Source organism: Microplitis mediator, chromosome 1 (genome assembly GCF_029852145.1).
Source record: "Microplitis mediator isolate UGA2020A chromosome 1, iyMicMedi2.1, whole genome shotgun sequence".
NCBI classification, from domain to species: domain Eukaryota; kingdom Metazoa; phylum Arthropoda; class Insecta; order Hymenoptera; family Braconidae; genus Microplitis; species Microplitis mediator.
Window position 1 is genome coordinate 10,984,106 of NC_079969.1, and position 27,121 is coordinate 11,011,226.

Genomic DNA, 27,121 nt, shown 5'->3' on the forward strand with positions numbered 1-27,121 from the left:
ACGATATCTGTGGTGTTTAAAGTAATAATATTTATGGAGATATTCTCTTTTTCGCTATGCTTATATGTGCCTTCACCATAAATTGCAGCTTTGCAATTTTTATCAGTACAAAATCCACTGATTTTAACTATAAAATTATGATCATCATCTGTAGAATCATTTTTGAAAATTGTGTGAGTATTTAGGTTGAATGCGCATGGTAATTTTTGATCTAAACATATTAACTCACAAATAATATGTGTCCACCCCTTCTGGAAAGCATAGTATACTTTTTTCTGTTTATCAATTTTTTCAACAGGTTTTATTGATGTCCACTGGGCTTCAGAAAAAGTTATTTTAAAATTAAGTATTTTGTCTTTACATGGATGATTACTATTTTGAGGATGAAGAGTAAAATCATCGGATAATTTATATAGCATTTCATCATCAGGATCACCTTTTTCATTAAGATTGCTTTCTTCAATAAGGTTTTGCATTTTTGTTGCCAAAAATTCACCACGAAACTTTTTGTAACTCTCAAAAATTGCATTTCGATTTTGATATACATAAAAATATAAATTTACAGCTTCCATTCGAAATTTCCCAGAGTCGTACAACCAATGGGAGCAAATTTCTACCCACACCGGATCTTTTTTGGGCTTCAATTTACCATTACTTTGACACAATTCAAAATTCTTAATCACGTCAAAAATTTCAAAATGTGACACAGCAGCCCAAGATGTCATTTTTAAGTACTTTTTAAAAATTAGAATACACTATTATTAAATAAAACCTTTTTAAAACAATGAATAACTGCGTTATAATGGGCACTCTTTTTTTTTCATTTATATGCTATGCTGATTGTCAATTGTTTGACGATAGTCATTAAAAAAAATAAACATCTAGCGCGAAATTTAAACAGTAAGTAATAACACTTGTCATTTTTTATTCATTTTATTTATATTTATTTTGTTAGAATCTAAATAATATTCATACACATATATATTAAAAATATTACAAGTATAAAAATAAAATAACATAGGTATATTATCAAACTATACTAATAGATAGTACGATCAACAAAAGAATCATACATAAACTTTTTAAAACTTTACATAATTGCAATTATGTAAATTTTACACTATAATAAAGTTTTTTAAACCGAAATGTTATTGGAAAACTATATTTGAAAAAATAACAATGATATAACTTTGAGTGAATTACACATGATAAATTTAAAAATTCGTGATATTACATTGAACGTTGTTAAAATTAAAATAATATATATTTTTTTATACGCAAATAATTACTTTACAAAATTATTTTTTAAAATCATGTTTTTGTTTTTTTTTTAATAAAATATTCCCTTCGTTTTCATTAAAATTGTTACGTAAATATATATATATAAATTTTCAAATAAATTCAGAATTAACTCAGATAGAAACTTTCGAAACATCATTTCCGAAATTTATAAAACGATGTTCTATCAAAATGAAGTTTAAAGTAACATCATAAACGGGAAAAAAAAAATTGTCTACTCAAAAATTAATTTCCAGTACTCATAATACAAAACAAATTCTTTTAAATTCTTAAGTCTTTTAAGTTCTTGAAAATCCAATTCATCGATATTCCATAACAATGGCCATAAATGTAATAAAGTCCCACGGTACACTAAAACAAATAATGAAAGTATATTATTATAAGAAAAAACAGAACATGTTAATTACGACTTAATAACTAATAGGAGATGTTAAAATTTTATAAAAAATTAATGCCAACATATAATCGTATTTAATAAAATTCAAGTAAATAAATACGGTGCTCTTATTGACACACTAGATGGGTATTTTTACAGGCACGAATGCAGTATTATAACATAGGGACGATTAGAAGCACGGATGAAATCACCGATCCGTGCCTGGAATAATCCTTTTTTGAAGTATTACATCCGTGCCCGTAAAAATATCCGTAGTGTCTCAATGGATACTCTTAAATAAATATGTATTAATTGGCTTTTCCACCAAATAAAATCAATTTTGTTTAAAGAATAAGTTCTACCAATCAGTTTCAAATTTTACTTTTGCTTCTGAAAAATTAATGAAATATAACTTTATAGAAATTAACCAATAATCGAAATTGAAATAATAATTCTAAGCTGTTTAAAATTTAGGAGTAAAATCGATGTACAGTGCGACATAAGCATATCACGTGTATAAAATTTCTTACAGATTACCGAACACTATAACTTGTTAGAGCAAACTCATAATTTACTTCACATCCAATACTCGATTAATTTGTTATTATCTCTGTGATATTAAAATTTAGTTGTTGCATTAAGTGCAAGTTTATATAATATCATATAGAATGTGAGATTATTACTTGAAATATTAAACATGAACTTGTATTAATATTAGGGTGTGTCATTTTAATGCTATATTTTTTTTTTACTGCTATACCAGAAAATCTGATAGCATATGGAAAATTTTCGATCGTAAAGCACACTCTGATGCTTCGCATCATGAGTCGTGCAATAAGAAATTATGCCGCTGGGCCAGAGGGCTTAAGTCCAATAGCGGCTTAGCTCATCAAAAAATTCGATTTCCCATTTAAATAACACGGGAAATGTTTTTTTTTAACTTTGAGTGTTTTTTACTCGTGAACAAATCGATAGATCGAATTGACTAATACATATTTTTGTAAGAAATTGAACGCTCTACAAAAAAGGTCTCTTATCATTTTTTGATAAATCCATCTGTTCGAAAACTATTAGAGCTCGAAGTAAAGTTGGAGATCTTTTCACTTGTCCGGCGAAACTATCAGACTAATCATAAAATGTTGTAGGATTTTTTTTGTCAATAACTTTATTCCCTACAAATTATTATCACCAAAGTTTTTTCAAATTCCGCATTGTTTTCTAGTTATTTTTTTTTCAATGTCGAGCTCTTGAAATCGATCAGAACACTTTTTTAAGAGCTTAAAATTAAAATGAAAATAACTAGAAAACAATGCGGAATTTGAAAAAACTTTGGTGATAATAATTTGTAAGGAATAAAGTTATTGACAAAAAAAATCCTACAACATTTTATGATTAGTCTGATAGTTTCGCCGGAAAAGTGAAAAGATCTCCAACTTTACTTCGAGCTCTAATAACTTTCGAACAGATGGATTTATCAAAAAGTGATAAGAGACCTTTTTTGTAGAGCGTTCAATTTCTTACAAAAATATGTTTAACTCAATTCGATCTATTGATTTGATCACGAGTTAAAAATACTCAAAGATAAAAAAAAAAAATTTCCCGTGTTATTTAAATGGGAAATCGAATTTTCTGATGAGCTAAGCCGCTATTGGACTTAAACCCTTGAGCCCAGCGGAATAATTCTTTATTTTCTCTATATACTACCAGATTTTCTGGTATAGCAGTAAAAAAAGAAAAAATTTAGCCTTGAAATGACACACCCTAATTAATATGAATATAACTTGATTAGATTATTTATTAATAATAAAATTATGTTAGATACTAACCAATTTAGATTCTGAAAATTCAATAGTTATCAGGATTTATATTATGAACTTCATTTATTTTTTCTATATTTATTAACTCTCGATGCTTCGCGATAATTTTTCTTCTACCAGCAACTGCAAGAAATAATCACGGCAGTAATCGATGATGAGAATATTTTTAGGTAAGAAAAATAAAATTTTTGGCTAAAAAAAAAATCTAAACTCGATTTTTTACTCCAGACAAGAATATTTCGGTTTTTTACCAAAACAATAAATACTAGGGTGGTCGTTAAGATTAAATTTTCTCAGGCGCCCCATAAAAAGCTTCTTTCTAGTGAAAAAATATGTGGGGTATTTAGTTTTTTCGTTTTAAGTAAAAAGAACACGTTCCGAAGGACGATCAAAGTTTATTTTTCGATACGATCGCGATTTTTTTTTAAATATCTCATGAAATATGCAGATTAGATGGAAAAACCATGGAATCAATTTTGTAGAAAATTAAATTCTTGACAAAAAAAGTCACATTTATTTTTTTTATAAAACGTGTATTTATGCAGATATTTTTTAAAAACTTTTTTAGATCTTATCAATTGGGCATTTTAAGGATAACGAATGTTAAAAATAACGTTTTTTCTTAAATATAGACAACTTCGTAACTCAACATATCAATTATTAATGCTTGTTACAGTTTTTATATACTTAGAAAAAAGTTATTTTCAAAATTTATAATCTTTAAAACGCTCAATTCATCAGATTTAAAAAAAGTTTTTTTTCAAATATCTTCATAAATACACATTTTATAAAAAAAATGAACATGACCTTTGTTGACGAAAATTTAATTTCCTACAAAATTGATTCTATGGTTTTTCCCTCTAATCTGCATATTTCATGAGATATTTAAAAAAAATCGCGATTGTATCGAAAAATGAACTTTGATCGTCCTTCGACACGTGCTCTTTTTACTTAAAACGAAAAAACTAAATTCCCTACGTATTTTTTCGCTAAAAAGAGGCTTTTTATGGGGCGCCTTAGAAAATTAAATTTTTAACGACCATCCTAATAAATACCTTTTTGAAAATGTATAATTCTTTCTATATTGGCAGTCCAATCGATGTGAGAAGTTCAGACGCAAAAGGGTGTATAGACAAGACCATTATACACGACTTTTCATCTTTGCTGTCCAAGACAGTTTTTGTAACTTTGCAAAAGTATATGAAGTTTGCTGTCTTCCTTGGGCTTCTTTTTTCACACTAGACTTATATTAAAGTGTCCGAATATCCTCAACCTAAAAAAAAAAGTTTATTATAATTAATGTCAATTCGATTGATTAATATGAATAAATATTTTTAGTATACTCCTATAAAAGCTTTTATAGCGAATTAAGCATCATTTCCGGGTTCTTTCTGGAGCAAAACTAAGTCGGTTTTGGTTATATTAACGATATCGATAACAGTAAAAGTGTGGACATTTTCGTTGGAGTAAAATGTTCTTGTGACAGTAGACGATAAGATTTTCCATGATATCAACTCGCGATTTTTGTCTAGACCAATCTCAACTTCACCATACATTTCTCTATGTATTTTTGCAGTGATTTTTCAACTTACAGGATCACAATAAAACTCACTGAGTGTGAACGTTGTAAGGTATCACCCAGCATATTACTCCTGTCTACAAGCGAATGATTTTTTACTCATATATAACATCTGTAATGTTTAAAATATTATTAGATTAAATATTAGTTAATATCAACATTATTCAAACATATTGATTAATACTTACCAGTATGATTACTTATGAGACTAATTACACATACTTGTTGAAATAAATAATCAAATTCGCCACTCGACGTTAAGATTTTTATTTCATGGTCTCAAATCAAAAGCTATTTAATAGTATTTTTTTAACTGTTATTGTATTTAATGAGAGAACAATATCATCTAAATAGCTGCATAACCTCAACTGTGATAATAATAATGAAGAATTTAATTATCAAATAAACATTAAGGCGAACGTTTAAAAGTTGGCACTTCCATAGTTGACGGCAACTTTCCGAGAAACTTGTCGACAACTTTCAGCTTGTGTAACTGTTGACTACAAGTTGTCTACAAGTTGCTCAGAAACTTGTAGCCAATTTGTAGTCAACAGTTACACAAGCTGAAAGTTGTCAACAACTTGTCGTCAAGTTGGTCGCAACTCATGTACACCAACTTTTTGATCAGAAACTCTGGCTATCAGGGATAAATTGAAGAAAAATTAACCGCAAATTCTTCTTTTCAATTTTTGCTGTCAAATTGTCGGCAAATTCGGGCAGCAGATTTCAGGAAATTCACACACACACACACACACACACACACACACACACACACACACACACACACACACACACACACACACACACACACACACACACACACACACACACACACACACACACACACACACACACACACACACACACACACACACACACACACACACACACACACACACACACACACACACACACACACACACACACACACACACACACACACACACACACACACACACACACACACACACACACACACACACACACACACACACACACACACACACACACACACACACACACACACACACACACACACACACACACACACACACACACACACACACACACACACACACACACACACACACACACACACACACACACACACACACACACACACACACACACACACACACACACACACACACACACACACACACACACACACACACACACACACACACACACACACACACACACACACACACACACACACACACACACACACACACACACACACACACACACACACACACACACACACACACACACACACACACACACACACACACACACACACACACACACACACACACACACACACACACACACACACACACACACACACACACACACACACACACACACACACACACACACACACACACACACACACACACACACACACACACACACACACACACACACACACACACACACACACACACACACACACACACACACACACACACACACACACACACACACACACACACACACACACACACACACACACACACACACACACACACACACACACACACACACACACACACACACACACACACACACACACACACACACACACACACACACACACACACACACACACACACACACACACACACACACACACACACACACACACACACACACACACACACACACACACACACACACACACACACACACACACACACACACACACACACACACACACACACACACACACACACACACACACACACACACACACACACACACACACACACACACACACACACACACACACACACACACACACACACACACACACACACACACACACACACACACACACACACACACACACACACACACACACACACACACACACACACACACACACACACACACACACACACACACACACACACACACACACACACACACACACACACACACACACACACACACACACACACACACACACACACACACACACACACACACACACACACACACACACACACACACACACACACACACACACACACACACACACACACACACACACACACACACACACACACACACACACACACACACACACACACACACACACACACACACACACACACACACACACACACACACACACACACACACACACACACACACACACACACACACACACACACACACACACACACACACACACACACACACACACACACACACACACACACACACACACACACACACACACACACACACACACACACACACACACACACACACACACACACACACACACACACACACACACACACACACACACACACACACACACACACACACACACACACACACACACACACACACACACACACACACACACACACACACACACACACACACACACACACACACACACACACACACACACACACACACACACACACACACACACACACACACACACACACGATAAATATACTATTAATAAAAAATTTTAAATTAAAATATATGAATAAAATAAAACATTAACTCAATTTTACTTAATAAAAAATTTTAATCGATTAAATTAAGTCAACAGAATTAATAAGTTAAATTATATTCTTTTTTTTTTAACTTTCTGTAATCTTATTATTTAATTAAATATCTTACAATTACACATTACATAATAATATAATATTAATTTAATTAACATTACACATTGTCATATATATATATTACAGTTGTTTTTTTAGGAAAAAAATAGTCCTGTGTTTTTCTTTTCTTTTCCATAATTTTTTTTTTAATACCTTGCAACAATTCTTAAACCGATTTATAATAAAAAGTCTTAAAATCTCAAATTTTAAATTAATTATAAAAAAAAAAAAAGTAAAAACAATATTTTAAATTTATGAAAAATAAAAAAAATTCAATTCTCATAGTTCTTGTATTAAAAATTAGGGCCAGTTTTTCATACCGGGTTCGAATTAATATTGCTCGTATATCTATACATTAATACTACATAGATATACCAGCAATAATAATTTAAACCCGGTTTAAAAAACTGATTCTTGAATTCAATTATAATAACAATAACTATCTCGATTATTATTAACGTTCCATTTTTAGCCAAATTTCTTCAATCTCACCTTTATTGAATCCCTGATTATCTAAACTCTGATAATTCATCAAATTATTATTGTTATTATTATTATTATAATATGTCGATTCATTAGTAATTGACGATATTGACTGTATATTTGTCGTAATATCCTCACTTGAATTGCACAACGTACCTAAAAATGTGTAATCAACAAATGACGTGCTATCTAAATCACCATCATAACTATTATTATTATTACCACTATTGTTATTACTATTATAATTATTGTTATTTATTGGGATTTGTAACGGAATCGGCGATTCAGTGAACTTATTATCTAAATCACATGCATTATGACACCGTTCATTTGAATAAAAATACATATTATCTATTTGTTCATTACCACCGTAATTAGATCGACAATTATCAACTTGCGATACTTTTTGTGTTGTATTTTTTGTCAATGTATTGGTTGTTGGTAAGTCTGAATTGTAAATTGAATGACAATCATTATAATCATTATATCCTAAATAATTATTGTCGTTATAAATAATATTATGACTAGGATAATGTGCAGTAGTTTCATCGACTAATGGAGGTAATGTTAATTTACCTAAATCATCACGTTGATATGACATTTCATATGTTCGATTGTTTGTCGACTTTTCACTTTCAATTAAATTATTTTTGGCTATTGTGTTATTAATTGTTAAAAATGAATCTGTTTTATCATAGGACTGCTGTTGATAACAGAGTTTGTCATCGTGGTTTTGAGATAAAGCGAGACTACTTGAAGAATCATCACTGACAAAATGATTCCAGTACATTTGATGGTCATGGGATTTTACTTGGTATTTAATAGTTCCTGAGCCGAGATCCAATAGAGTTGAAGGCGATCGATTGCTGGGATTACTATTATGATCTGATGTAAAATCGGTTTTTATAGGTTGGTCAAGTTGAAAAATTTCTTCAGGTTGAAAATATTCTCCGGCGATGACTGGAAAATCATACGATTCTTGATTATGCTGAGGGGTTGTTTGACTTTGTAAGTAAAGATTATCATGGCTTGCTGATTCTGGATACCAAAAAGGCTCGGCTGTTTGTTGATATACTTGTGGTGGTTGATATGATAGAGGTGTTGGTAGACCACAAGAACATTCGAGCAATGGGCATGAACATGAGTAATCTAAAATATAATTAATAAAATTATTATTTTTTCAATTTATTACAAACTTTCTATAGAGAAAGATTAAACCATAATTATAATAACGTAAAATAATTACTTTTATTAGAAATCAGAGGAGGTGGTTGATTTTGTTTTACTGATAGCTGATATGTTTCAGAAATATGGCGTTTTCTTTCTTTTAGCGACATAATCTACAAAAATTAATAAACAATTAATTAATTTAAAAATAAATTTGTTGGTTTTTATATAAATTGCTAATTGTTAATTATAAAATTACCCTTGATCCAACAGCCGCATCACGAGCAAGTAAAACAGCCAAACTTCTAACTCTTCGACCAGCTCCAGCACTTCTGCGGGATTCAGCAGTTGATTTAGGTTCAGGACGTGGATGATCATGTTGTCCTTTAGCTTGAAAAAATATTCCTTGAGGTGTATGACGCCAAAAATGGGTTACTGGGTATCCGCAATGACCACGACATGCTTGAATTTCTAATAATCCGCGGCATGGTTTATTGGGGCACGGATTGTTTTGTTGTTTCTTTCTTGCCTATTAAATTAATAAATGTAATAATTATTTATTTAATTTCTTTCTTAAATTTATTAATTTATTTTTTACCTTATCACAAATAGCTGGACGTAAATGTACACGTGATCCATTAGGTAATGTACATCTTTGAGAACAAACAAGTACACCGAGGCATGATTTTTTTAATATATTAACATTATGATTGTTTGTATTTCTCATTGCCCATCCTGATAAATGTTTTCTTGCTTCTTCACAATCTGGATCATAAATTTTTCTTACATGTCCGTCTGCCCATTCTGACCATAAATCATAATCTTCTACCTGTAATTTAATTTAATAAACAATGAAGAAAAAAAAATCCAAAAGATTGTTTAATAGATTATTTTCATCTACGTATAAGCAAGGTTTGGTGAATTATTTTTTTTTCTTTTTTTAAATAAAATTATTAAGTTATTTGCAAATTAATTTTTAAAAAAATATTATTATTATTAAAAAGTTTAAAGTAAAAACTATTGTTAATTTAAAATATAGAGGAACGTAAAAGAACAAAACTTGGGAATTCCCAGTTTAGAACAAATAAGTATAGATATATCTTTCACCTGATGCTTAAATAAGTAAAATCATAAATAATTGTAAAATTTTAAATCCCTCTATTGTTGAAAATAATCTTAAGGTCTACCAGTTATATACAGTGTCATGGTACATAAAGATAGTATAAGTTACTATGGGGTACACAATACTACAGAATTTAAGTACTTTAAGTACTATAAATGGAAACAATGAAAAAATCACTTGCAGATGGCTTGAAAAAGCAAATAGCCTTTTCTAGTGCATGGCTTTTAGGTATAATTTGGTGAAACTGGAATTACCCAGGGGTTCAAGACGGATCTTGGGGAATTCCCTGGTCCGTGGTTTTTCCCAAAATTTTACTTTTCAAAACAGCAATAATATTAACTTACATTGCTTTTACAAATGGTTCAACCACTCAATATAATAATAAACAACTCTCTAAAAATGAATCAGTGAAATTCACTTCGAATTAGGGAATATTCACTGGAAATATAAGTATAACCACTGGTTGAATTAGTGGTATACTTATAGCTGTAGCAATGATTCGCAGTGAATTTCACTAATTCATTTTTAGAGAGTAAGCAACCTACAGTCACTACGTGACTACCCGAGTATTACTGCAAATTTATAAAACATGATTTGAATTAAACTGTTTATTAAAATCTCCACCATGAAGTTTTCTTCAGAATATTTTGTTTATTTTTATTATCATTGAAATTTAATGAAAAAATTCTGATCATTACTTTCTAAACATGAATTAGTGAAATAAGTGAATATTCACTAATTCAGAGTGTCAATTGAACCACTTTTTGGATAAGTGGTACGATTTGCACTTTGAATTAGTGAATATGCACTTATTGTCACTAATTCATGTTTAGAGAGTAACTCGCAAACTTATTGATTTCGTTGACGGTATAATCATGGGATTCTTAAAAACAAATTTATATACGATAAAATTTTTTTTTACACTGAAAAAAAAGCAGTTGAAAAAATTACAGTTTCTACAGTAAAAATAGGCCTTCCGGGCAAAAATCTTTAAACATTAAAGCTTAAACTGTAATTTTAGAAATTTGTTATAGTAATAAAATTAATACAATTTTGCAGTTTAAATCGACAATATCGAATTTGAAACTGTAATATTTGTTATTTCTGTAAAATGTACTGATAAAAAATGTAATTTTTACAGTTTCAGTCTCGGAGCGCTTTACTACTATACGAAACTGTAATTTTTCAAATGCTCTTTTTTCCGTGTATTAGTCGTTTTATATATTTTTTTCATAGATACAAAATTAAATTTATTTAATTTTTATTATCATAGAAGACATGGCATGGACTAAATTTTTCTTATTTTTTAAATTAATAAATATAACAGTTATATATTCAGTCGCATTTAGTACACTGTAAAAAATCCGAAGTGAATCCGGATTGAAATTAAATCCGAATTCACTCCGCCACTCGGAGTTCCGGAGTTTTAAAAAAAATTACTCCGCATGCGGAGTGAATTGGGAGTTTTTTTTTAGCGGAGTGATCTCGGAGTGATGCGGATTTTATTTCACTCCAAATTCACTCCAGTCCGGAGTTTTAACATTTAAATTAATTTATATTAAACTGTTAAACAGCGTGTGTGTGCGAGTGCGTGCGGGTGTCTGTGTGCGCGTGTCTGTAGATGTGTGTGCGTGCGTGTGTTCGGGTGTGTGAGAATATGTGCGTGGGTGTGTGTGCGCATGTGTGCGAATGTGTGCGTGCGTGTGTTCGGGTGTGCGCGTATGTGTGTTCGGGTGTGTGTGCGTGTGTGTGTGCGTATCGGTTGATCAGTACTGCAATACTGGAGGGATTAAATTAATAAAAAATTATCCACTCCGCGAAAACTCCCCTGCGGAGTGAATTTCACTCCGAGGGGAGTGAATAATTAAAAATTCATTCACTCCGCATTCACTCCGCGAATTTTTTACAGTGTAACAGAAAAATTAAAATGTTAATTTATTAAATATAATACGATTGTCTTTTTTCCCCGAGTAATTTAAATGTAATTCGAATGATATAGATAAATTTATTTATCTCGATAATTGGCATTAAAATAGAGTTTAAACGATGAAAAGGCACGAATTTCAGTCAAGACCTTTTCATCGATACCAAATCTAGTACACTGTAAAAAAAGCGGTGTTAAAAATGGACTCGTTTTAACTCCGCCCGGTGTAAAAATGAAATTACACTGGTGTAGGAGTAATACACCGGTGTTAAAAATACCGGTGTTAAAGCGGGGTAACCGGAGTAATACCGGTGTAAAAGCGGGGTAACAGGTGTAAAAGCGGGGTAAATTGCGTCCGCTTGGAGTATTAACTTTAAAGATTATAAAACAAAAAATGTCAGTTCTTTATGAAAATTAATAAAAAATATAATTTATTAACAAGTATAGTGATCGAGTAAGTAAAAATATTCACAAAATAAAATATTTTAACACCGGTACAGAATATTTACACCGGTGGCGGCGTTATTTTCACACCGCTTTTAGGGGTAAATTTAACACCGATAATTTTAACACCTACACCGCTTGGACTTACCCCGGTGATTTTTTACAGTGTAACATTAACTAATTCTATTATATAGATATGGCTGGAACAAAAGTTTTCTTATTCTTTTAATAATATAGATAAATAAGTTTTTATTTTTATTTATATTACCAAGGAATACTATTTAAATAAAATTTTTTCGGACGTTTACTGATTAATTAACTACTTTTAATTTTATTGATACTGATTAAAAAAAAATCAATAATACATACGCTTGGTACATTTGAATCATTAATATCCCATTCTTGATGTGGATGTTGTTGATTATCCCCAACATTTGCAGACATTGTTGGCGATCTCATTCTACTCCTTAAAATAATGAAAAAAAAAGTGCATTCATTTCTAAACAAATAGTATAATTTTTAGGATATACTTGCTTATTTATTTATTTAGGTATGTGTCGTATGTAATACATAAAAAAATTATAAAAAAAAAAAATGTTTAAGTTGAATTTAAAGATTGTTGATTGTTGCGCAACATATCAGCAGAGGTATGAAAAAAGTCAACAGAGTATAGTATAAGAGAGATAAAATCCCAATTTATAGCACGCATGAGAGTTGTATCTTTTGCGACACTATATACTTATGGGGAAACGTGGGTGGCCTTAGTGACAACCATATTCACTTGATTATTTATTTATTATTATTATTTTTATATTCAAATCTTACGAAAAATAATTTTTTTAGACAATTTGTAACTATTAAAATCTATAGTTATATGTTTCATTTTTTCTTACTTAGAATATAAAACATCGTAATAAATTAGTTAATGATATAATTTGTACAGAGTATAAGGATAAAATAATAATTTACATTAATTACATAATATAAATGGTTTTATAGATGAAAATAATGAAAAAAAAGTCAATGACCGATTAATAGATATGACTAATCTATATTAATTTAACTTCATTTAATATAATATAAAAACTTGTTTTCTAATATATATATATATATATATATATAATTCAATTGAATAATCTAGTAAATAATAAAGAGCAAGAAAAAATAACGATTTTTTAAGAGTTAAAAAATGTAGTTAGTGAATTTAAAATAAATGAATATATACGGAAAGAAAGGGAAGGAAAGGAAAGGTAAAAGAATGAAGGTAAAGGTAAAGTAGAAATGATTCAAGAGAAGGTAGAGTGAATGATTGCCCGGATCGGTGATAAAGTCATCGCCTTTAGCACCAAGTAAGATGATACATCGAGCGGTGATTTTAAAACGAGATTGTAAAGCTTAAGACATTTGTGTTATTTACATATATGTGTATATATATTTACAAATCGTATATCCATTTATAACAACTGTATTCAGATATAAATACCAATATTTATATAAAAAAAAAGTATATATATACATATATTTGTATGTTATTGGAGTTTTAGATTGCTTAAATTTATTTATAGACTTAATAACTATCATATTTAAAAGTATAGCTAAGTAAAAAAAAGAAATGAAAAAAATTTTTTTTGAGATTTGATAGTTTAAAAATTTTAGTTTGAAATTATAATCACATTCATCATCATCAAATATAATCTTATTTCGATATATATTTATATATATATAAATCACCGCTCAACGCTCATTAAAGTTACTCGTACATCAGCTCATACTACATCAGTACAACCACCTAAATAAATAAACATTTATTTCTACTATTCAAATTAATCACTAAATAAATATTTTGTCAAGTACTTACATTACAACCATAGTCGTTGATTCTTATGGTTAACTTTTATCAATTAACAATAAATATTAATAATAATAATAATCACAGCCACAAACAAATTTTGAAAAATCTTCCAATTAAATTAATCAATTAATACACATAATCACATAAATTTTTGTTTTGTTTTTATATATCACTTATAGCGTAGAAATTTATAGGCACACACATAAATTGTTTGTCTATAACTAAATTAAAATAATTAAGTTTCGGAGTTATTAAATATTGTCTTTTAAATAACTTAATATTTCCGAATAAAATATGTTGATGGTACAATTTAATATAATACCTTGACAAAGGTAATGTGTAGCTAACGAAGCCACGAGGCTGACTGAAATGACAACGATGATGATGATGATGAAGAGAAGTAGGTAGTAGAAGGCACGTTGGTTGTTAATCCCCTCTACTCTATTTAAATTTTTCTACCTTCTCCACACTACCTTTTATATATGTTTAATGCTATAGGTAGATGTAACATGTAGTATAGATATACACATACATATTATAGGAGGATAAAGTAATGTAGTGTGTATTACTAGGCTGTCTTTTGGATCCTAAACGGTTTAGTACCGCCTAGAGGAGTGGCTTGCTCTGACCAATCAACGTCCAAGAGATAGCTCGAAGCTTTTGAGGGTGGATTAATCGGTGGTAAACTACCCCAGTACTGGTTGAGTTTGAGTTGTTATGACCTCAATCGATGATGTTTATAAAACTATACAATATTGACTATATTATGTATCTATACTTTTTTTAAACTTATATTTTGAGGATTGAGTTTAAGAAAAATACGATTAAACAAAAAGTTCAATTTAGCCTGTAATGTTCTATATGCATGTTATTGAATAAATAAAGCTTTTATGATTAAATTTTTCGTAAACGGAAAAAATGTACTACATAAATTGGGAACGACAAGTAATATAGGGGAAGGGGGGTACAAGGGGTAGGGTAGGCAAAACGGGGTACCCCCAAAATTTTATATTTTAAATGCTTTTTAAACATTCCAAAATCACTTTTGTAAGTATAATTGAGCGTTATTTTGAAGTTTTTTTGTTAAACTTGTTCAAAAATCAATGGTTAGTTGAAAAATATCAATGACTTTTGTTTTATGATAAAAAATATTAAAAATTTGTTTTTCTTCTTTCGTATTCAATAATCATGTAAAATACAATTCTTTTTTATTAAAGAAACAAACTTTTGGAGCAAGAAATGTTTTTTTTTGGCCCAAGCAACTTTTATTTTCACTTAAGCAATTTATTTTTTGGAGCAAGAGAATTTTTCTATTGGATTAAGAAATTATTTCTTGATCCAATAGACTTTTTTTTGTTCATTCAAGCCGATCATTTTTTGAAGCAAAAAAATTTTTTTCTTGGGGCAAGAAAAAGTTTCTTGGTCCAAGCAAATTTTTTTTTGTTCAAAACGTTGATTTTTTTAAGTGAGATGACTGATTTTCTTTAGCCAAGAAATTTTTTTCTTAAACCAAGAAATTTTCAATTTCGCTTCAAAAATAAATTTTTTTGGAGCAAGAGAATTTACTATCTTAAACCAAAAGAGAAAGTTTTTGAATTAAGTTTTTCATTTTTATTGAATCAAGAAAGAAAATTCGGAAGACTATAATTTTCTTGAGTCGAGTTAACTGTTTTTTTGTATACAAAAAAATTTAACTTAATCAAATTTATTTAAAATCCAGAAATTTTTTTATACTTTCTTTAGGGGGTATCCCATTTTGCCCGCAAAAATGAAAAAAATTTTTTTTTAACGGTTAATTGAAAATTTTTTCTATTTGCTTTGATAATATCATTAAAAAAAATCGGTCTATCGGTTGACCCTGCGGGCCAGCCCCAAAACCCCGCTGGCTTCGAGCTCCTTGAACACACTGTTGTGACTACATTTTTGAGCTCGAAAATACTTTTGTATACCATTGTTTTCGAAAAAAATCGTTTTTTACCATTTTTTCTCCAACGATATCTCTCAAACGAATTGACCAATTGAGATGGTAGAGGGGGTAATCGACGCGTTTTATTTAATTCTAGAGCTGATTAGATTTTGGAATCGATCGATCGAGCCATTTCTGAAAAGTTTTAAAAAAAATGAAAAAAAATTTTTTTTTCTATATTTCTTTTATATCTTAGAGTCCATTTGATCGATCGATTTGAAATTTTCAGAAAAGTTGACGGCCAACAAACTACTTCGATTGCTACCTTAACCATCTCAATCGCTTAATTCATTAAAAAGATATAAAGAGTTTACACACACACACACACACACACACACACACACACACACACACACACACACACACACACACACGCACACACACACACTCCCACATACAGACACTCGGATATCCTTCTGAAAATAATCAGAATAGCTTCCTATCGGACACCTCAAGCGTTGACATCGGATGAAAACCCGATTTTCGAAAATCGGGGTGGAACCAATAATGTCCCGAATTTTCGCAAATTAACGATTTTCTTATCACTAATAAACTCGATTTCGACCGAAAATAAATAAAGCTTCGAAAAAAATTTAATAAGTATTTTAAAAAAGAAAATTGTAAACTTAAGTTTTCCAATGTTTTTAGTATCATCAACATGTATCAACTTAATATTTTATAAATATACATATAAGTAATATATATACCCGCATCCAAAACAAAACGGCCTGTAACGACTCGATTGAATATGAACTCGCGATGCACACAATTGTTTTTCGTTTAAACGACGTGACAGTGAACTCGTTGTTAATTTCTTCTTTTCAGATTTTTCCACAAAAAAATTACTTTTTTTCAATTAATCCAAAAATATTTTTTTTGATAATTTAAATTTTATTCTAAATATTTCTTTAGTTTGTTTATTTATTGAGGGAAAAATTATTGAGTAACAATTCAACAATTTTTGGTTCTTAGCTATCATATATTATAATTACTCGCGCGTCACTTCCTACCACGTGTTACAGGTGTTCTGTAAGTATTTAAAATTGTTGTTGTTTCTCTCTATTTTGTTTTTCTTTGCATTTTTTTAACATATTACATATCAAAATTAATTTTATTTCTTTACAAAAAAATACATTATTGTGTATTAATTTTACACTGTTAAAGGAGTACAAAAGGCCATTCGGCAGTCGAAATATATGGAAGGAAGAATTCTCAAAAATAAAATTTAAAAACATTTGTATGATTTTTAATAATAAAAAGGTAAATTTTTTGAAAAATCATGAAAATTTTGAACAGCTACAACTTCTAAAGTAATTGACCGATTCAACCCATTTCAGAATTTAACGAAAGTAATGTTCTTCAATTTGAAATAGTAATTATTTACTGTTTAATAGTGAAAAGTATGTCACTAATTCAAATAGTGGTATACTTTTCACTAGCAATAAATGACTATTGACTGCCAAATAGTGATTGTCACAGGATTTTTACTAATTCGTTTTTAGAGAGTATGACAAAGATTTAATTGATTGCAGTTAAAATTAAATTGCCATATACAATACAAATGAAATTTATATTATGAAATACCAATTTATTTAATAATTTTTTTTATACAGATTTTCATTTTTTTTTTTTATTTTCTTTTTTTTTCCTATTAAAAAAGTACGTAATTGAGTGAAGAATATATACCAAAGTCTAACTCAGCGTATTGTTTAAACTGGCATTTAACTGTCGAGTTTAAGGCTGTTTAAACATTTGAAAAGAGAAAGAACAAATTTAGTTTTAAGTTAGTTACTGTACTGTGTGAGACAGAAAGAGTGTCGTATATATGTATATATATATATATATATATACACATATAAAGGAGGCCACCAGAGGGTTGGGCAATCAGGAGTGTTTGCCGCCCTACGAGTGAGTGAGCTTGTGGATCAAAGGATAATGGTATGAGGATGATAGTACTACTGATTTGATTGTTGCCGCAGCTATTGTCTGTATAACTACATACAGATTCCATTGTCGTACCCATTAAAGCACTAGTTTTAGTTTCATATATAGTTTTCTACTCTTATTTCCTTTTATTTTACATTTTTGTACTTGATAATCACTTATCAAGTTGTTTTTTTTAATACATACATTACTAAATATTTTGCACTTGACGTTATCTCTTTACTAGAATTTTTACAATTTTTTTTTTTATTCATATTATATTTATGTTCTTAAATAATAAATCACTTTAATAAGACATTTTTATGAACATTACTACATTAATTTGACATTTATTAGATTCTTTTGTTAAACAAAATTTAACTTCGACAAGTCACTTGTTCATTTTTTTATTCCATTTATTAGGTTTTTATTATAATTTTTTCCAAGTATCGATACATGAAATATCGATTGTAGACTGCGCGCGCAACTAACTATAATTCTCTTCGTCACAAATTTATTGATTTTATTATTTATTACAATTAAATATTAAAAACGACGGAAAGATGTATATTTACCTATTTCTGAATCATTTAGGTGTATATACGAAAAAAGTAGATGATGAGAAAATGAAAATAAAATAAAAAAAAAAATTTCCCTCTGTGACAATGTATGTACATTGCTGTGACCAGGATTCGAACCTGGGTTGCTACGGCCACAACGTAGAGTCCTAGACCTCTAGACGATCACAGCTATAGGAAGAATTGAGACTAGTTGGTTTTCAGTTGAGATTTAAACTACTTGAATATTTTATTCCATCAATAAACTGCAACATGCCCAATATTTTTTTTTATTAATCATATTTTTTACATTTAATTCTTCAAATAGATATTAAAAATAAATAAATTAATTTTTAACTTTAAAAACATAATGATAACATGAGCATCTGTTTTCTATATTTTGTACATTAATGAACAAATAAACAAAACGAATAAGTAAATTCGTTAATACGAAAAAAAGTATCAGAGTTATTTTTTAATTATTTAATTAAATATTCAATCACCTGTCTATATTTAGATAGTTTATCTTTAACAATTATATGTATATGGGGCATTCCACGCCAAATCGACCACTTTTGACCCCGACCCCTTTCGATTTGGCTGAAAATTTTTTTTCCTTTTATACCCGATTAAAATCATTTTTCAGAAAATTTTCAAATTTTTTTACCCAACCCAAAAAAAGTTATGAGTTTTTCAAAAATAAGGCTTTTATTTTATCAAATAGCTATAACTTCTTCAAGAATTGACTAATCGGGACGTTTTTTTTTTCAAAATTTTTGTCATTGAATGTACTTTTAAAAAAAAAATACAAAAAAATTTTATGATGATAAACTCTATGAAATTTTCAGTTTTTTTGAAAAAAACCGTGATTTTCTTAAAGTACGTCATGTTTTATTTTTTTTTTTATTTTCTCAAAAAAAACTTCATTTAATGCTGCAATTTTTCCCGCCAATCCTAGAGTGGGCCGACTATTCCTTCTATTTTTTTTTATCAATTGAAAAAAAAATTTTTGCCCAGTTGGGCTTATTTTGCTAAACATCAGTCTGGAAATTTTTGAGGATTTATAGATGACATCCGGCTTTGAAGAATTGAGACGAAAAAATTCATTGATAGTGGTAATCCTTAAAAAAATTTGGATTCTTTTCAAAAAAGTGAAAAAAAAATTGTCGATACATAAACAATTTTATTTTAACTTTTTTTTAAAACTAGACGTGAAAACAAAGAAAATGAAAAAAAAAATTGCCGTTTGGTTCATTTTTGACCATGCCACAGGCTGTCGAAAAAAAAGTCTAACGTCCATCGCTATTTCAAAAGGATTACCACTATTAATGAATTTTTTCGTCTCAATTCTTCAAAGCCGGATGTCATCTATAAATCCTCAAAAATTTCCAGACTGATGTTTAGCAAAATAAGCCCAACTGGGCAAAAATTTTTTTTTCAATTGATAAAAAAAAAATAGAAGGAATAGTCGGCCCACTCTAGGATTGGCGGGAAAAATTGCAGCATTAAATGAAGTTTTTTTTGAGAAAATAAAAAAAAAAATAAAACATGACGTACTTTAAGAAAATCACGGTTTTTTTCAAAAAAACTGAAAATTTCATAGAGTTTATCATCATAAAATTTTTTTGTATTTTTTTTTTTTAAGTACATTCAATGACAAAAATTTTGAAAAAATAAACGTCCCGATTAGTCAATTCTTGAAGAAGTTATAGCTATTTGATAAAATAAAAGCCTTATTTTTGAAAAACTCATAACTTTTTTTGGGTTGGGTAAAAAAATTTGAAAATTTTCTGAAAAATGATTTTAATCGGGTATAAAAGGAAAAAAAATTTTCAGCCAAATCGAAAGGGGTCGGGGTCAAAAGTGGTCGATTTGGCGTGGAATGCCCCATATATATTAGGGTGCTCCGAAAAAATCGATATTTTTTTTTCTTTTGACTGTTGTCAAAAAAGTTTCTACATATCGAATAAAAAATCTTGTCAAAAGGACGATTTTTTATTTTAATTTTACTGTTTGCATAAAAAATTCTATAACTTTATTTGACGAGAGAAATAAACGGATTTTGATGGTTGAGGTGGCATTCGACGCGTCTTATAAAGTTTTAGAGCTGATTAGATTTTGGAATCAATCCATCAAGCAAATTAAAAGTTATTAAAAAAAAACCCATACGAAAAAAATATATATCCGGATATATCCCGGCCAATCTGCATATAAACGATATATATAAAAATGTATGCCTTATATATGCAGATTGGCCCGGATATATCCGGATATATATTTTTTTCGTATGGGAACATTTTTGAAAAAATTTTATTTTTGAAATATCTCCGAACGCACCCTACCGATTAAGCTCAAATTTCCACAGCTTATAGTATCCAACAAGCCACGTCGAATGACACCTTGACCATCAAAATCGGTTCATCCGTTCGAAAGTTACAGAATATTTACATACGTACGTACCCAAGCGGCACAAAAAAAAATTGTTGAGTTTTTATTGAATTTAAGTTAACAATTGGTTAACTTAAATTCATGATAACAAATTGTCGTTTCAAATTTAACATACAGTCAACAAAACGTCAAGATTTGATAAAAATTCAATTTTCGAAAATCGGACCGAAACCAATAACTTCCTGAATTTTTGAAAATTTACAATTTTCTTAGCGGGAAGTTAAAAAAACGTCCTGATAAGTCGATTTTTAGAAAAGTTATAGCTTATTGAAAAAAAAAAACCTTTTTTTTTTTTTTTTAATTTATAATTTTTGTTTTTGGTTAGGTAAAAAAATTTGATGAAATTGTAAGAAATGTTTGTGATCGAGTAGAAAAAGGGAAAAAATTTTCAGCCTAGTGGAAGAAGGTCGGGTTCGAAAATAGTCGATTTCGCGGGTAATGTCCCATATATAATGTTCTTTTGTTTTACTTGAAAAAAAAAAAGATCGATAATCGAACAAATTTATTGAAATGATATTTGAAAGAAATATAGTTTTTATCATCAAAATGATAATACATAGCTAAAAACCTTCTTTGAAATACGCAGAAGCTTATAATGGTGTAAATTTTGTGTCAAGCTCTTAAAATCGATCAGAAGACTATTTTTTTTATGAGCTTGACATTAAAATAAAAATAAATAGAAAACAATGCGCAATTCTAAAAAACTTTATGAGAAATAACTTCTAGGGAATAAAATTGTCTACAAAAAAGGTCCAATAATATTTAGTAATAGGTCTGATAGTTTCGCCGGAAAAGTAAGAAAATCTCAAAATTGAATATGAATTCGACTTACCCTTGTAGGAAAAAAAATATTGACAACGGGGCCAGTCTTGGCACAATACTGGGCTACCGAGGCTCGGCCTCCCAAGGTTGGTCCGAGATCCAACCAACGTTCAAGTGACGAGTCTTGGTTTGCCAGTCTTGGGCCAAGATTCAGCCAATACTCAAGTGACAAGTCTTGGTTTGCCAGTCTTGGGACAAGGTTCAGCCAATGCTCAAGTGACGAGTCTTGGTTTGCCAGTCTTGGGACAAGGTTCAGCCAATACTCAAGTGACAAGCATTCGTTTGCCAGTCTTGGGACAAGGTTCAGCTATTATACAAGTGACAAGCCTTGGTTTACCAGTCTAAATAACAAATGGTACCTAAAAACCCCTGGCTTCTGTGAATAGCGTAACAGCCTAGTGGATAAGACGCTTGCCTAGCAGTCATGAAGGACCAGGTTCGAGACCCAGCAAATGCAAAAAAAAAAAATTAGTTTCATCGATCCACCTGATTTCTCTGTGTACAAATTTATTTTCATATGTTACCATCACGCACATGTCTACTAATATATTTTTTTTTTTAAATTTATTTTTAATAAGCATAGGTGCTTATTTAGCAACAGTCTTGGCACAATACTGGCTCTCGATATTGGGCCAATACTAAGATGCAGTCTTGGCACAACACTGTCACTCAAGCTTGGCTGGGTGTTATCATTTCGATGCTTAGACAGACTTGGGCCAAGCTTGGATTTCAAGCTTTCCCCAGAGTTAATAAGTCTTGCGCCAAGCCTCGGCCAAGCTTGGGACTATTGTTTCTTCCTATAAGCAGTTACTTAGCTGTAATTCCAGTTGTTTCACTTGTGTCCGTTGTGGAACTCATTTCTCCTATGAAATCGACGTTTATTGGCTTGCAGAACATAAACCAATGAAAGTACATCAAAAATGTTGATAGAAATTTTATAGGAAATTTTATTCTCTTCGAAAAAAGTACTATGAGTCAAGTCGCTAAAGTCCATAGTTTCCGAATTATAACCATTTTAATAATTTGAAAAATAAAATATAAAAAAAAAATTATAATTGATATTTTATTTTTCAAATTATTAAAATGGTTATAATTCGGAAACTATGGACTTTAGCGACTTGACTCATAGTACTTTTTTCGAAGAGAATAAAATTTCCTATAAAATTTCTATCAACATTTTTGATGTACTTTCATTGGTTTATGTTCTGCAAACCAATAAACGTCAATTTCATAGGAGAAATGAGTTCCACAACGGACACAAGTAAAACAGCTATAGAATTACAGCTAAGTAACTATAGGCACTTTTGAAGAACACTAAATACACTACAATTTGTGACCAAAACCGCTTTGATATCATGGAATGCCGTTGAGAATTAGAAAGTTAAAAAAAAAGTAATTTAATTTACGTGTATTTTAAATGGGAAATCTTTGAAATCAAATGGCAAGTACTTAGCATTGGAATTAAGAGCTCATATTTGGTGAGAATTTTTTTTTTTTTCGATGTAGATTGAGATTTTACTTGAGGACTTGAAATAAAAAAAACTTTTGCGGAAATGATTCACCCTAATATAGATATATAATATTTTTTTCTGCTATGAAAATTGAAAATTAAAAAAAAATCTGTCTATCGGTTGACCCTGCGGGCCAGCCTCAAAACTTCCCGCTGTTTTTGAGCTCCTCGAGCTCGAAAACATTGTTGTGGATACGAAAATACTTTTGTGTGCCATTGTTTTCGAAAAAAATCGGTTTAGCATTTCTTTCTCCAACGATATCTCAGGAGCGAATTGACCGATTTTGATGGTTGAGGCGGCAATCGGCGTATTTTATTGAGTTCTAGAGCTGATTAGATTTTAAAGTTGATCGTATAAGTCGTTTCTAAGAAATCAATAAAAAACTAAAAAAAATTTTTGGTTTGTAATTCGCCAATATTATCGAGTCTACTTGAACAAATGATCTGAAATTTTCACCACACACACACACACACACACACACACACACACACACACACACACACACACACACACACACACACACACACACACACACACACACACACACACACACACACACACACACACACACACACACACACACACACACACACACACACACACACACACACACACACACACACACACATACAAGCAGACACTCGGACATCGTTCTGAAAATAGTCAGGATAGCTTCCTATAGGACCTCAAAACGTCGACATCTGATGAAATTTCGATTTTCGCAAATCGGGGTGAAAACAATAATTTCCCAATTTTTCGGAAATCGTCGATTTTCTTAGCGGGAAGTTAAAAAGGAAGTTATTGGTTTTGGTCCGATTTTCGAAAATCGAGCCTTTATCAGATTTCGATGATTTGAGATCATAGAAAGCTATTCTAACCATTTTCAGATGAACGATTTTATACTTTAAGTGAATTTAAAGTATGTTATTGATAACTTCGTATTAGAACGGGAGAAAAAATATGACTAGTCATATTTTAGACAGGTAAATGAATATATGAAAGATATTTATGACAGATGAAAGGGTTTCGGACCATCACAGCTTGTGTCCTCTCTGGCAACTAAAAGTTTAGAGTATAGAGGAAAGTGATGACAAGAAGACTCGTGCCGGCTGTTTCCGGTTTTTCCCCGTGGTATGGGTTTTATGTGTTAAGTCGAGGTAAAGGTAATTTACCTGTGGTATGGGTTTATGTGGTTGAAAAAGGATATAGGATAAGATTATTCACTAAAAACCTCGGTCACACGTTAAAAAGTATTAGTTATTATTATTATTATTATTATTATTATTATTATTATTATTATTATTATTATTATTATTATTATTATTATTATTATTATTATTATTATTATTATTATTATTATTATTATTATTATTATTATCATCAAATTTATTATCATCTAATCCCTATAGTTTACTCTTAAGTTTTGAAAATAGTTATCCGAAAAATTTTGGTTAAAATTTTTAGTTTAAAAGATAACTTGCGAATAAAATTATACATAATTTGATAGTACATCTAAGAAATTATCCCACATAAATTATACAAAAGCATTTGATCTTATCAATTACATACTAAATACTCAAATAAAAAAAACACACGTTAGCCTTTTAATCATAGAGGGTAGAAATTACAGAAAGTATATATGATAAAAAAAAACTTAAATAGGGTAGGGCCACGGTAGTAATCGGTTTATCGGTAATGTGAATTTTCTAGTATTTTGTCTTTTCTTATCCATGGGAAATCTTCAAGTATAATATATTTTAATGTTTATTTATACAGACGATTGCGTCATTCAATATTATGTTTAATTAAATTCTACGAAATAATAATTTATACGTTTGAGACAGTTGTTTTTTTTTTTTTTTTAGTATACAACTTTTTTCATGGTGAAACCCTTCGAGAGACTAAATTGCTTTGTACTTTAATTCAAATTCATTAAAGGTAAGGGTGAAGATTTTAAATTGAGTTTAATTAAGATGATATTCAATAATAGGAATAAAAAAAAAAATGATAAATATATTATTTATTTTTGTATTATTAATTTTTACTCGATTTCATGTTTCGCGCATATGCGCGCGCGTAACTTTTCATATATATATTTATTTTAACGTATATTTTTGTGTAAATCGTGTATATATTTTTATGCTACTTTCAGCCGATCAAGTATTTGGAAAAGAAGATTCATACACTGTAAAAAATCCGGAGTGAATTCGGATTGAAATTAAATCCGAATTCACTCCGCATTCACTCCGCCACTTGGAGTTCCGGAGTTTTAAAAAAAATCACTCCGCATGCGGAGTGAATTGGGAGTTTTTTTTTAGCGGAGTGATCTCGGAGAGACGCGGATTTTATTCCACTCCCAATTCACTCCGGTCCGGAGTTTTAATACTTAAATAAATTTATATTAAACTGCTAAACAATGTGTATGTGTGAGAGTGTGTGTTTGCGTGCATGTGTGTGTTTGGGTGTGTGTGCAGGTGTTTGTGTGCGTGTGTGCAAATGAGTGCATGTGTGCAGGTGTGCAAATTTGTGCGTGTGTGCAAATGTGTGCGTGTGTGTAAATGTGTGCATGTGTGCAAATGTGTGCAAATTTGTGCGTGTGTGCAAATGTGTGCGTGTGTGTAAATGTGTGCATGTGTGCAAATGTGTGCAAATGTGTGCAAATTTTTGCGTGCGTGTGTGTGCGAGTGCGCTTGTGTGCCTAAATATGTATGTGCGTATGTGTGTGCATATCAGCTGATCTTAATGTAATACGCGAATTTTTGCTTCGATTTTATTGAGTGGAGTTATTTTTTATTAATAATATTTTCAAAACTCCGCTCCGGATTAAATTTCACTCCGGAGGGATTAAATTAATAAAAAATTATCTACTCCGCGAAAACTCCCCTGCGGAGTGAATTTCACTCCGAGGGGAGTGAATAATTAAAAATTCATTCACTCCGCATTCACTCCGGATTTAATCCGCATTCACTCCGCGAATTTTTTACAGTGTATAATACATTTCATCTCATTTTTATTATTATAGGATCAATCAGTAATATTTAAAAATGAATTTAAATAATTAAAACTCTAAATTAGAATAATATTTTTTCAACACTAGTATTTTTCTAAGCTTTGGAAAACTCAACAACATTTTTGAAATGTTCATGAAGAGAAGTGAATAAGTAATCAATGTAACATAGTAATTAATACTATGT

The 27,121-nt window shown here is 30.4% G+C and overlaps 1 protein-coding gene, 1 long non-coding RNA gene and 1 other non-coding gene across 4 annotated transcripts; all 3 read right to left on the reverse strand.

Moving 5' to 3' along the window:
• Positions 1–1,099: 1,099 nt before the first annotated feature.
• On the reverse strand, positions 1,100–5,548 carry LOC130676898 (uncharacterized). 2 transcript variants are annotated; one of them, XR_008991511.1, is made up of 5 exons: positions 5,260–5,548; positions 4,836–5,183; positions 4,548–4,765; positions 3,502–3,684; positions 1,100–1,650 (listed from the first exon to the last, which is right to left on the reverse strand). It is a non-coding gene; the product is annotated as an uncharacterized LOC130676898 (long non-coding RNA). The 2 variants fall into 2 exon arrangements; XR_008991510.1 differs by having other exon boundaries at positions 1,108–1,650; positions 3,502–3,615; positions 5,260–5,535.
• Positions 5,549–7,798: 2,250 nt separating this feature from the next.
• On the reverse strand, positions 7,799–15,065 carry LOC130664486 (putative uncharacterized protein DDB_G0282133). Its single transcript, XM_057464429.1, has 6 exons — positions 14,707–15,065; positions 13,218–13,314; positions 9,956–10,186; positions 9,617–9,886; positions 9,437–9,530; positions 7,799–9,339 (listed from the first exon to the last, which is right to left on the reverse strand). The coding sequence occupies exons 1-6, from the start codon at positions 14,715–14,717 to the stop codon at positions 8,162–8,164; spliced, it is 1,881 nt and encodes a 626-aa protein (XP_057320412.1). The 5' UTR covers positions 14,718–15,065; the 3' UTR covers positions 7,799–8,161.
• Positions 15,066–19,266: 4,201 nt separating this feature from the next.
• Trnah-gug (transfer RNA histidin (anticodon GUG)) lies at positions 19,267–19,339 on the reverse strand. Its single transcript has one exon. It is a non-coding gene; the product is annotated as a tRNA-His (tRNA).
• Between the last annotated feature and the right edge of the window lie 7,782 nt (positions 19,340–27,121).

Coding starts and splice junctions, on each gene's coding strand:
- LOC130664486 (XM_057464429.1), bottom strand. Junction 10,187..13,217: donor ATGATTCAAATGTACCAAGC/GTATGTATTATT, acceptor ATTAAATTACAG/GTAGAAGATTATGATTTATG. Junction 9,887..9,955: donor GTCCAGCTATTTGTGATAAG/GTAAAAAATAAA, acceptor TTAATTTAATAG/GCAAGAAAGAAACAACAAAA.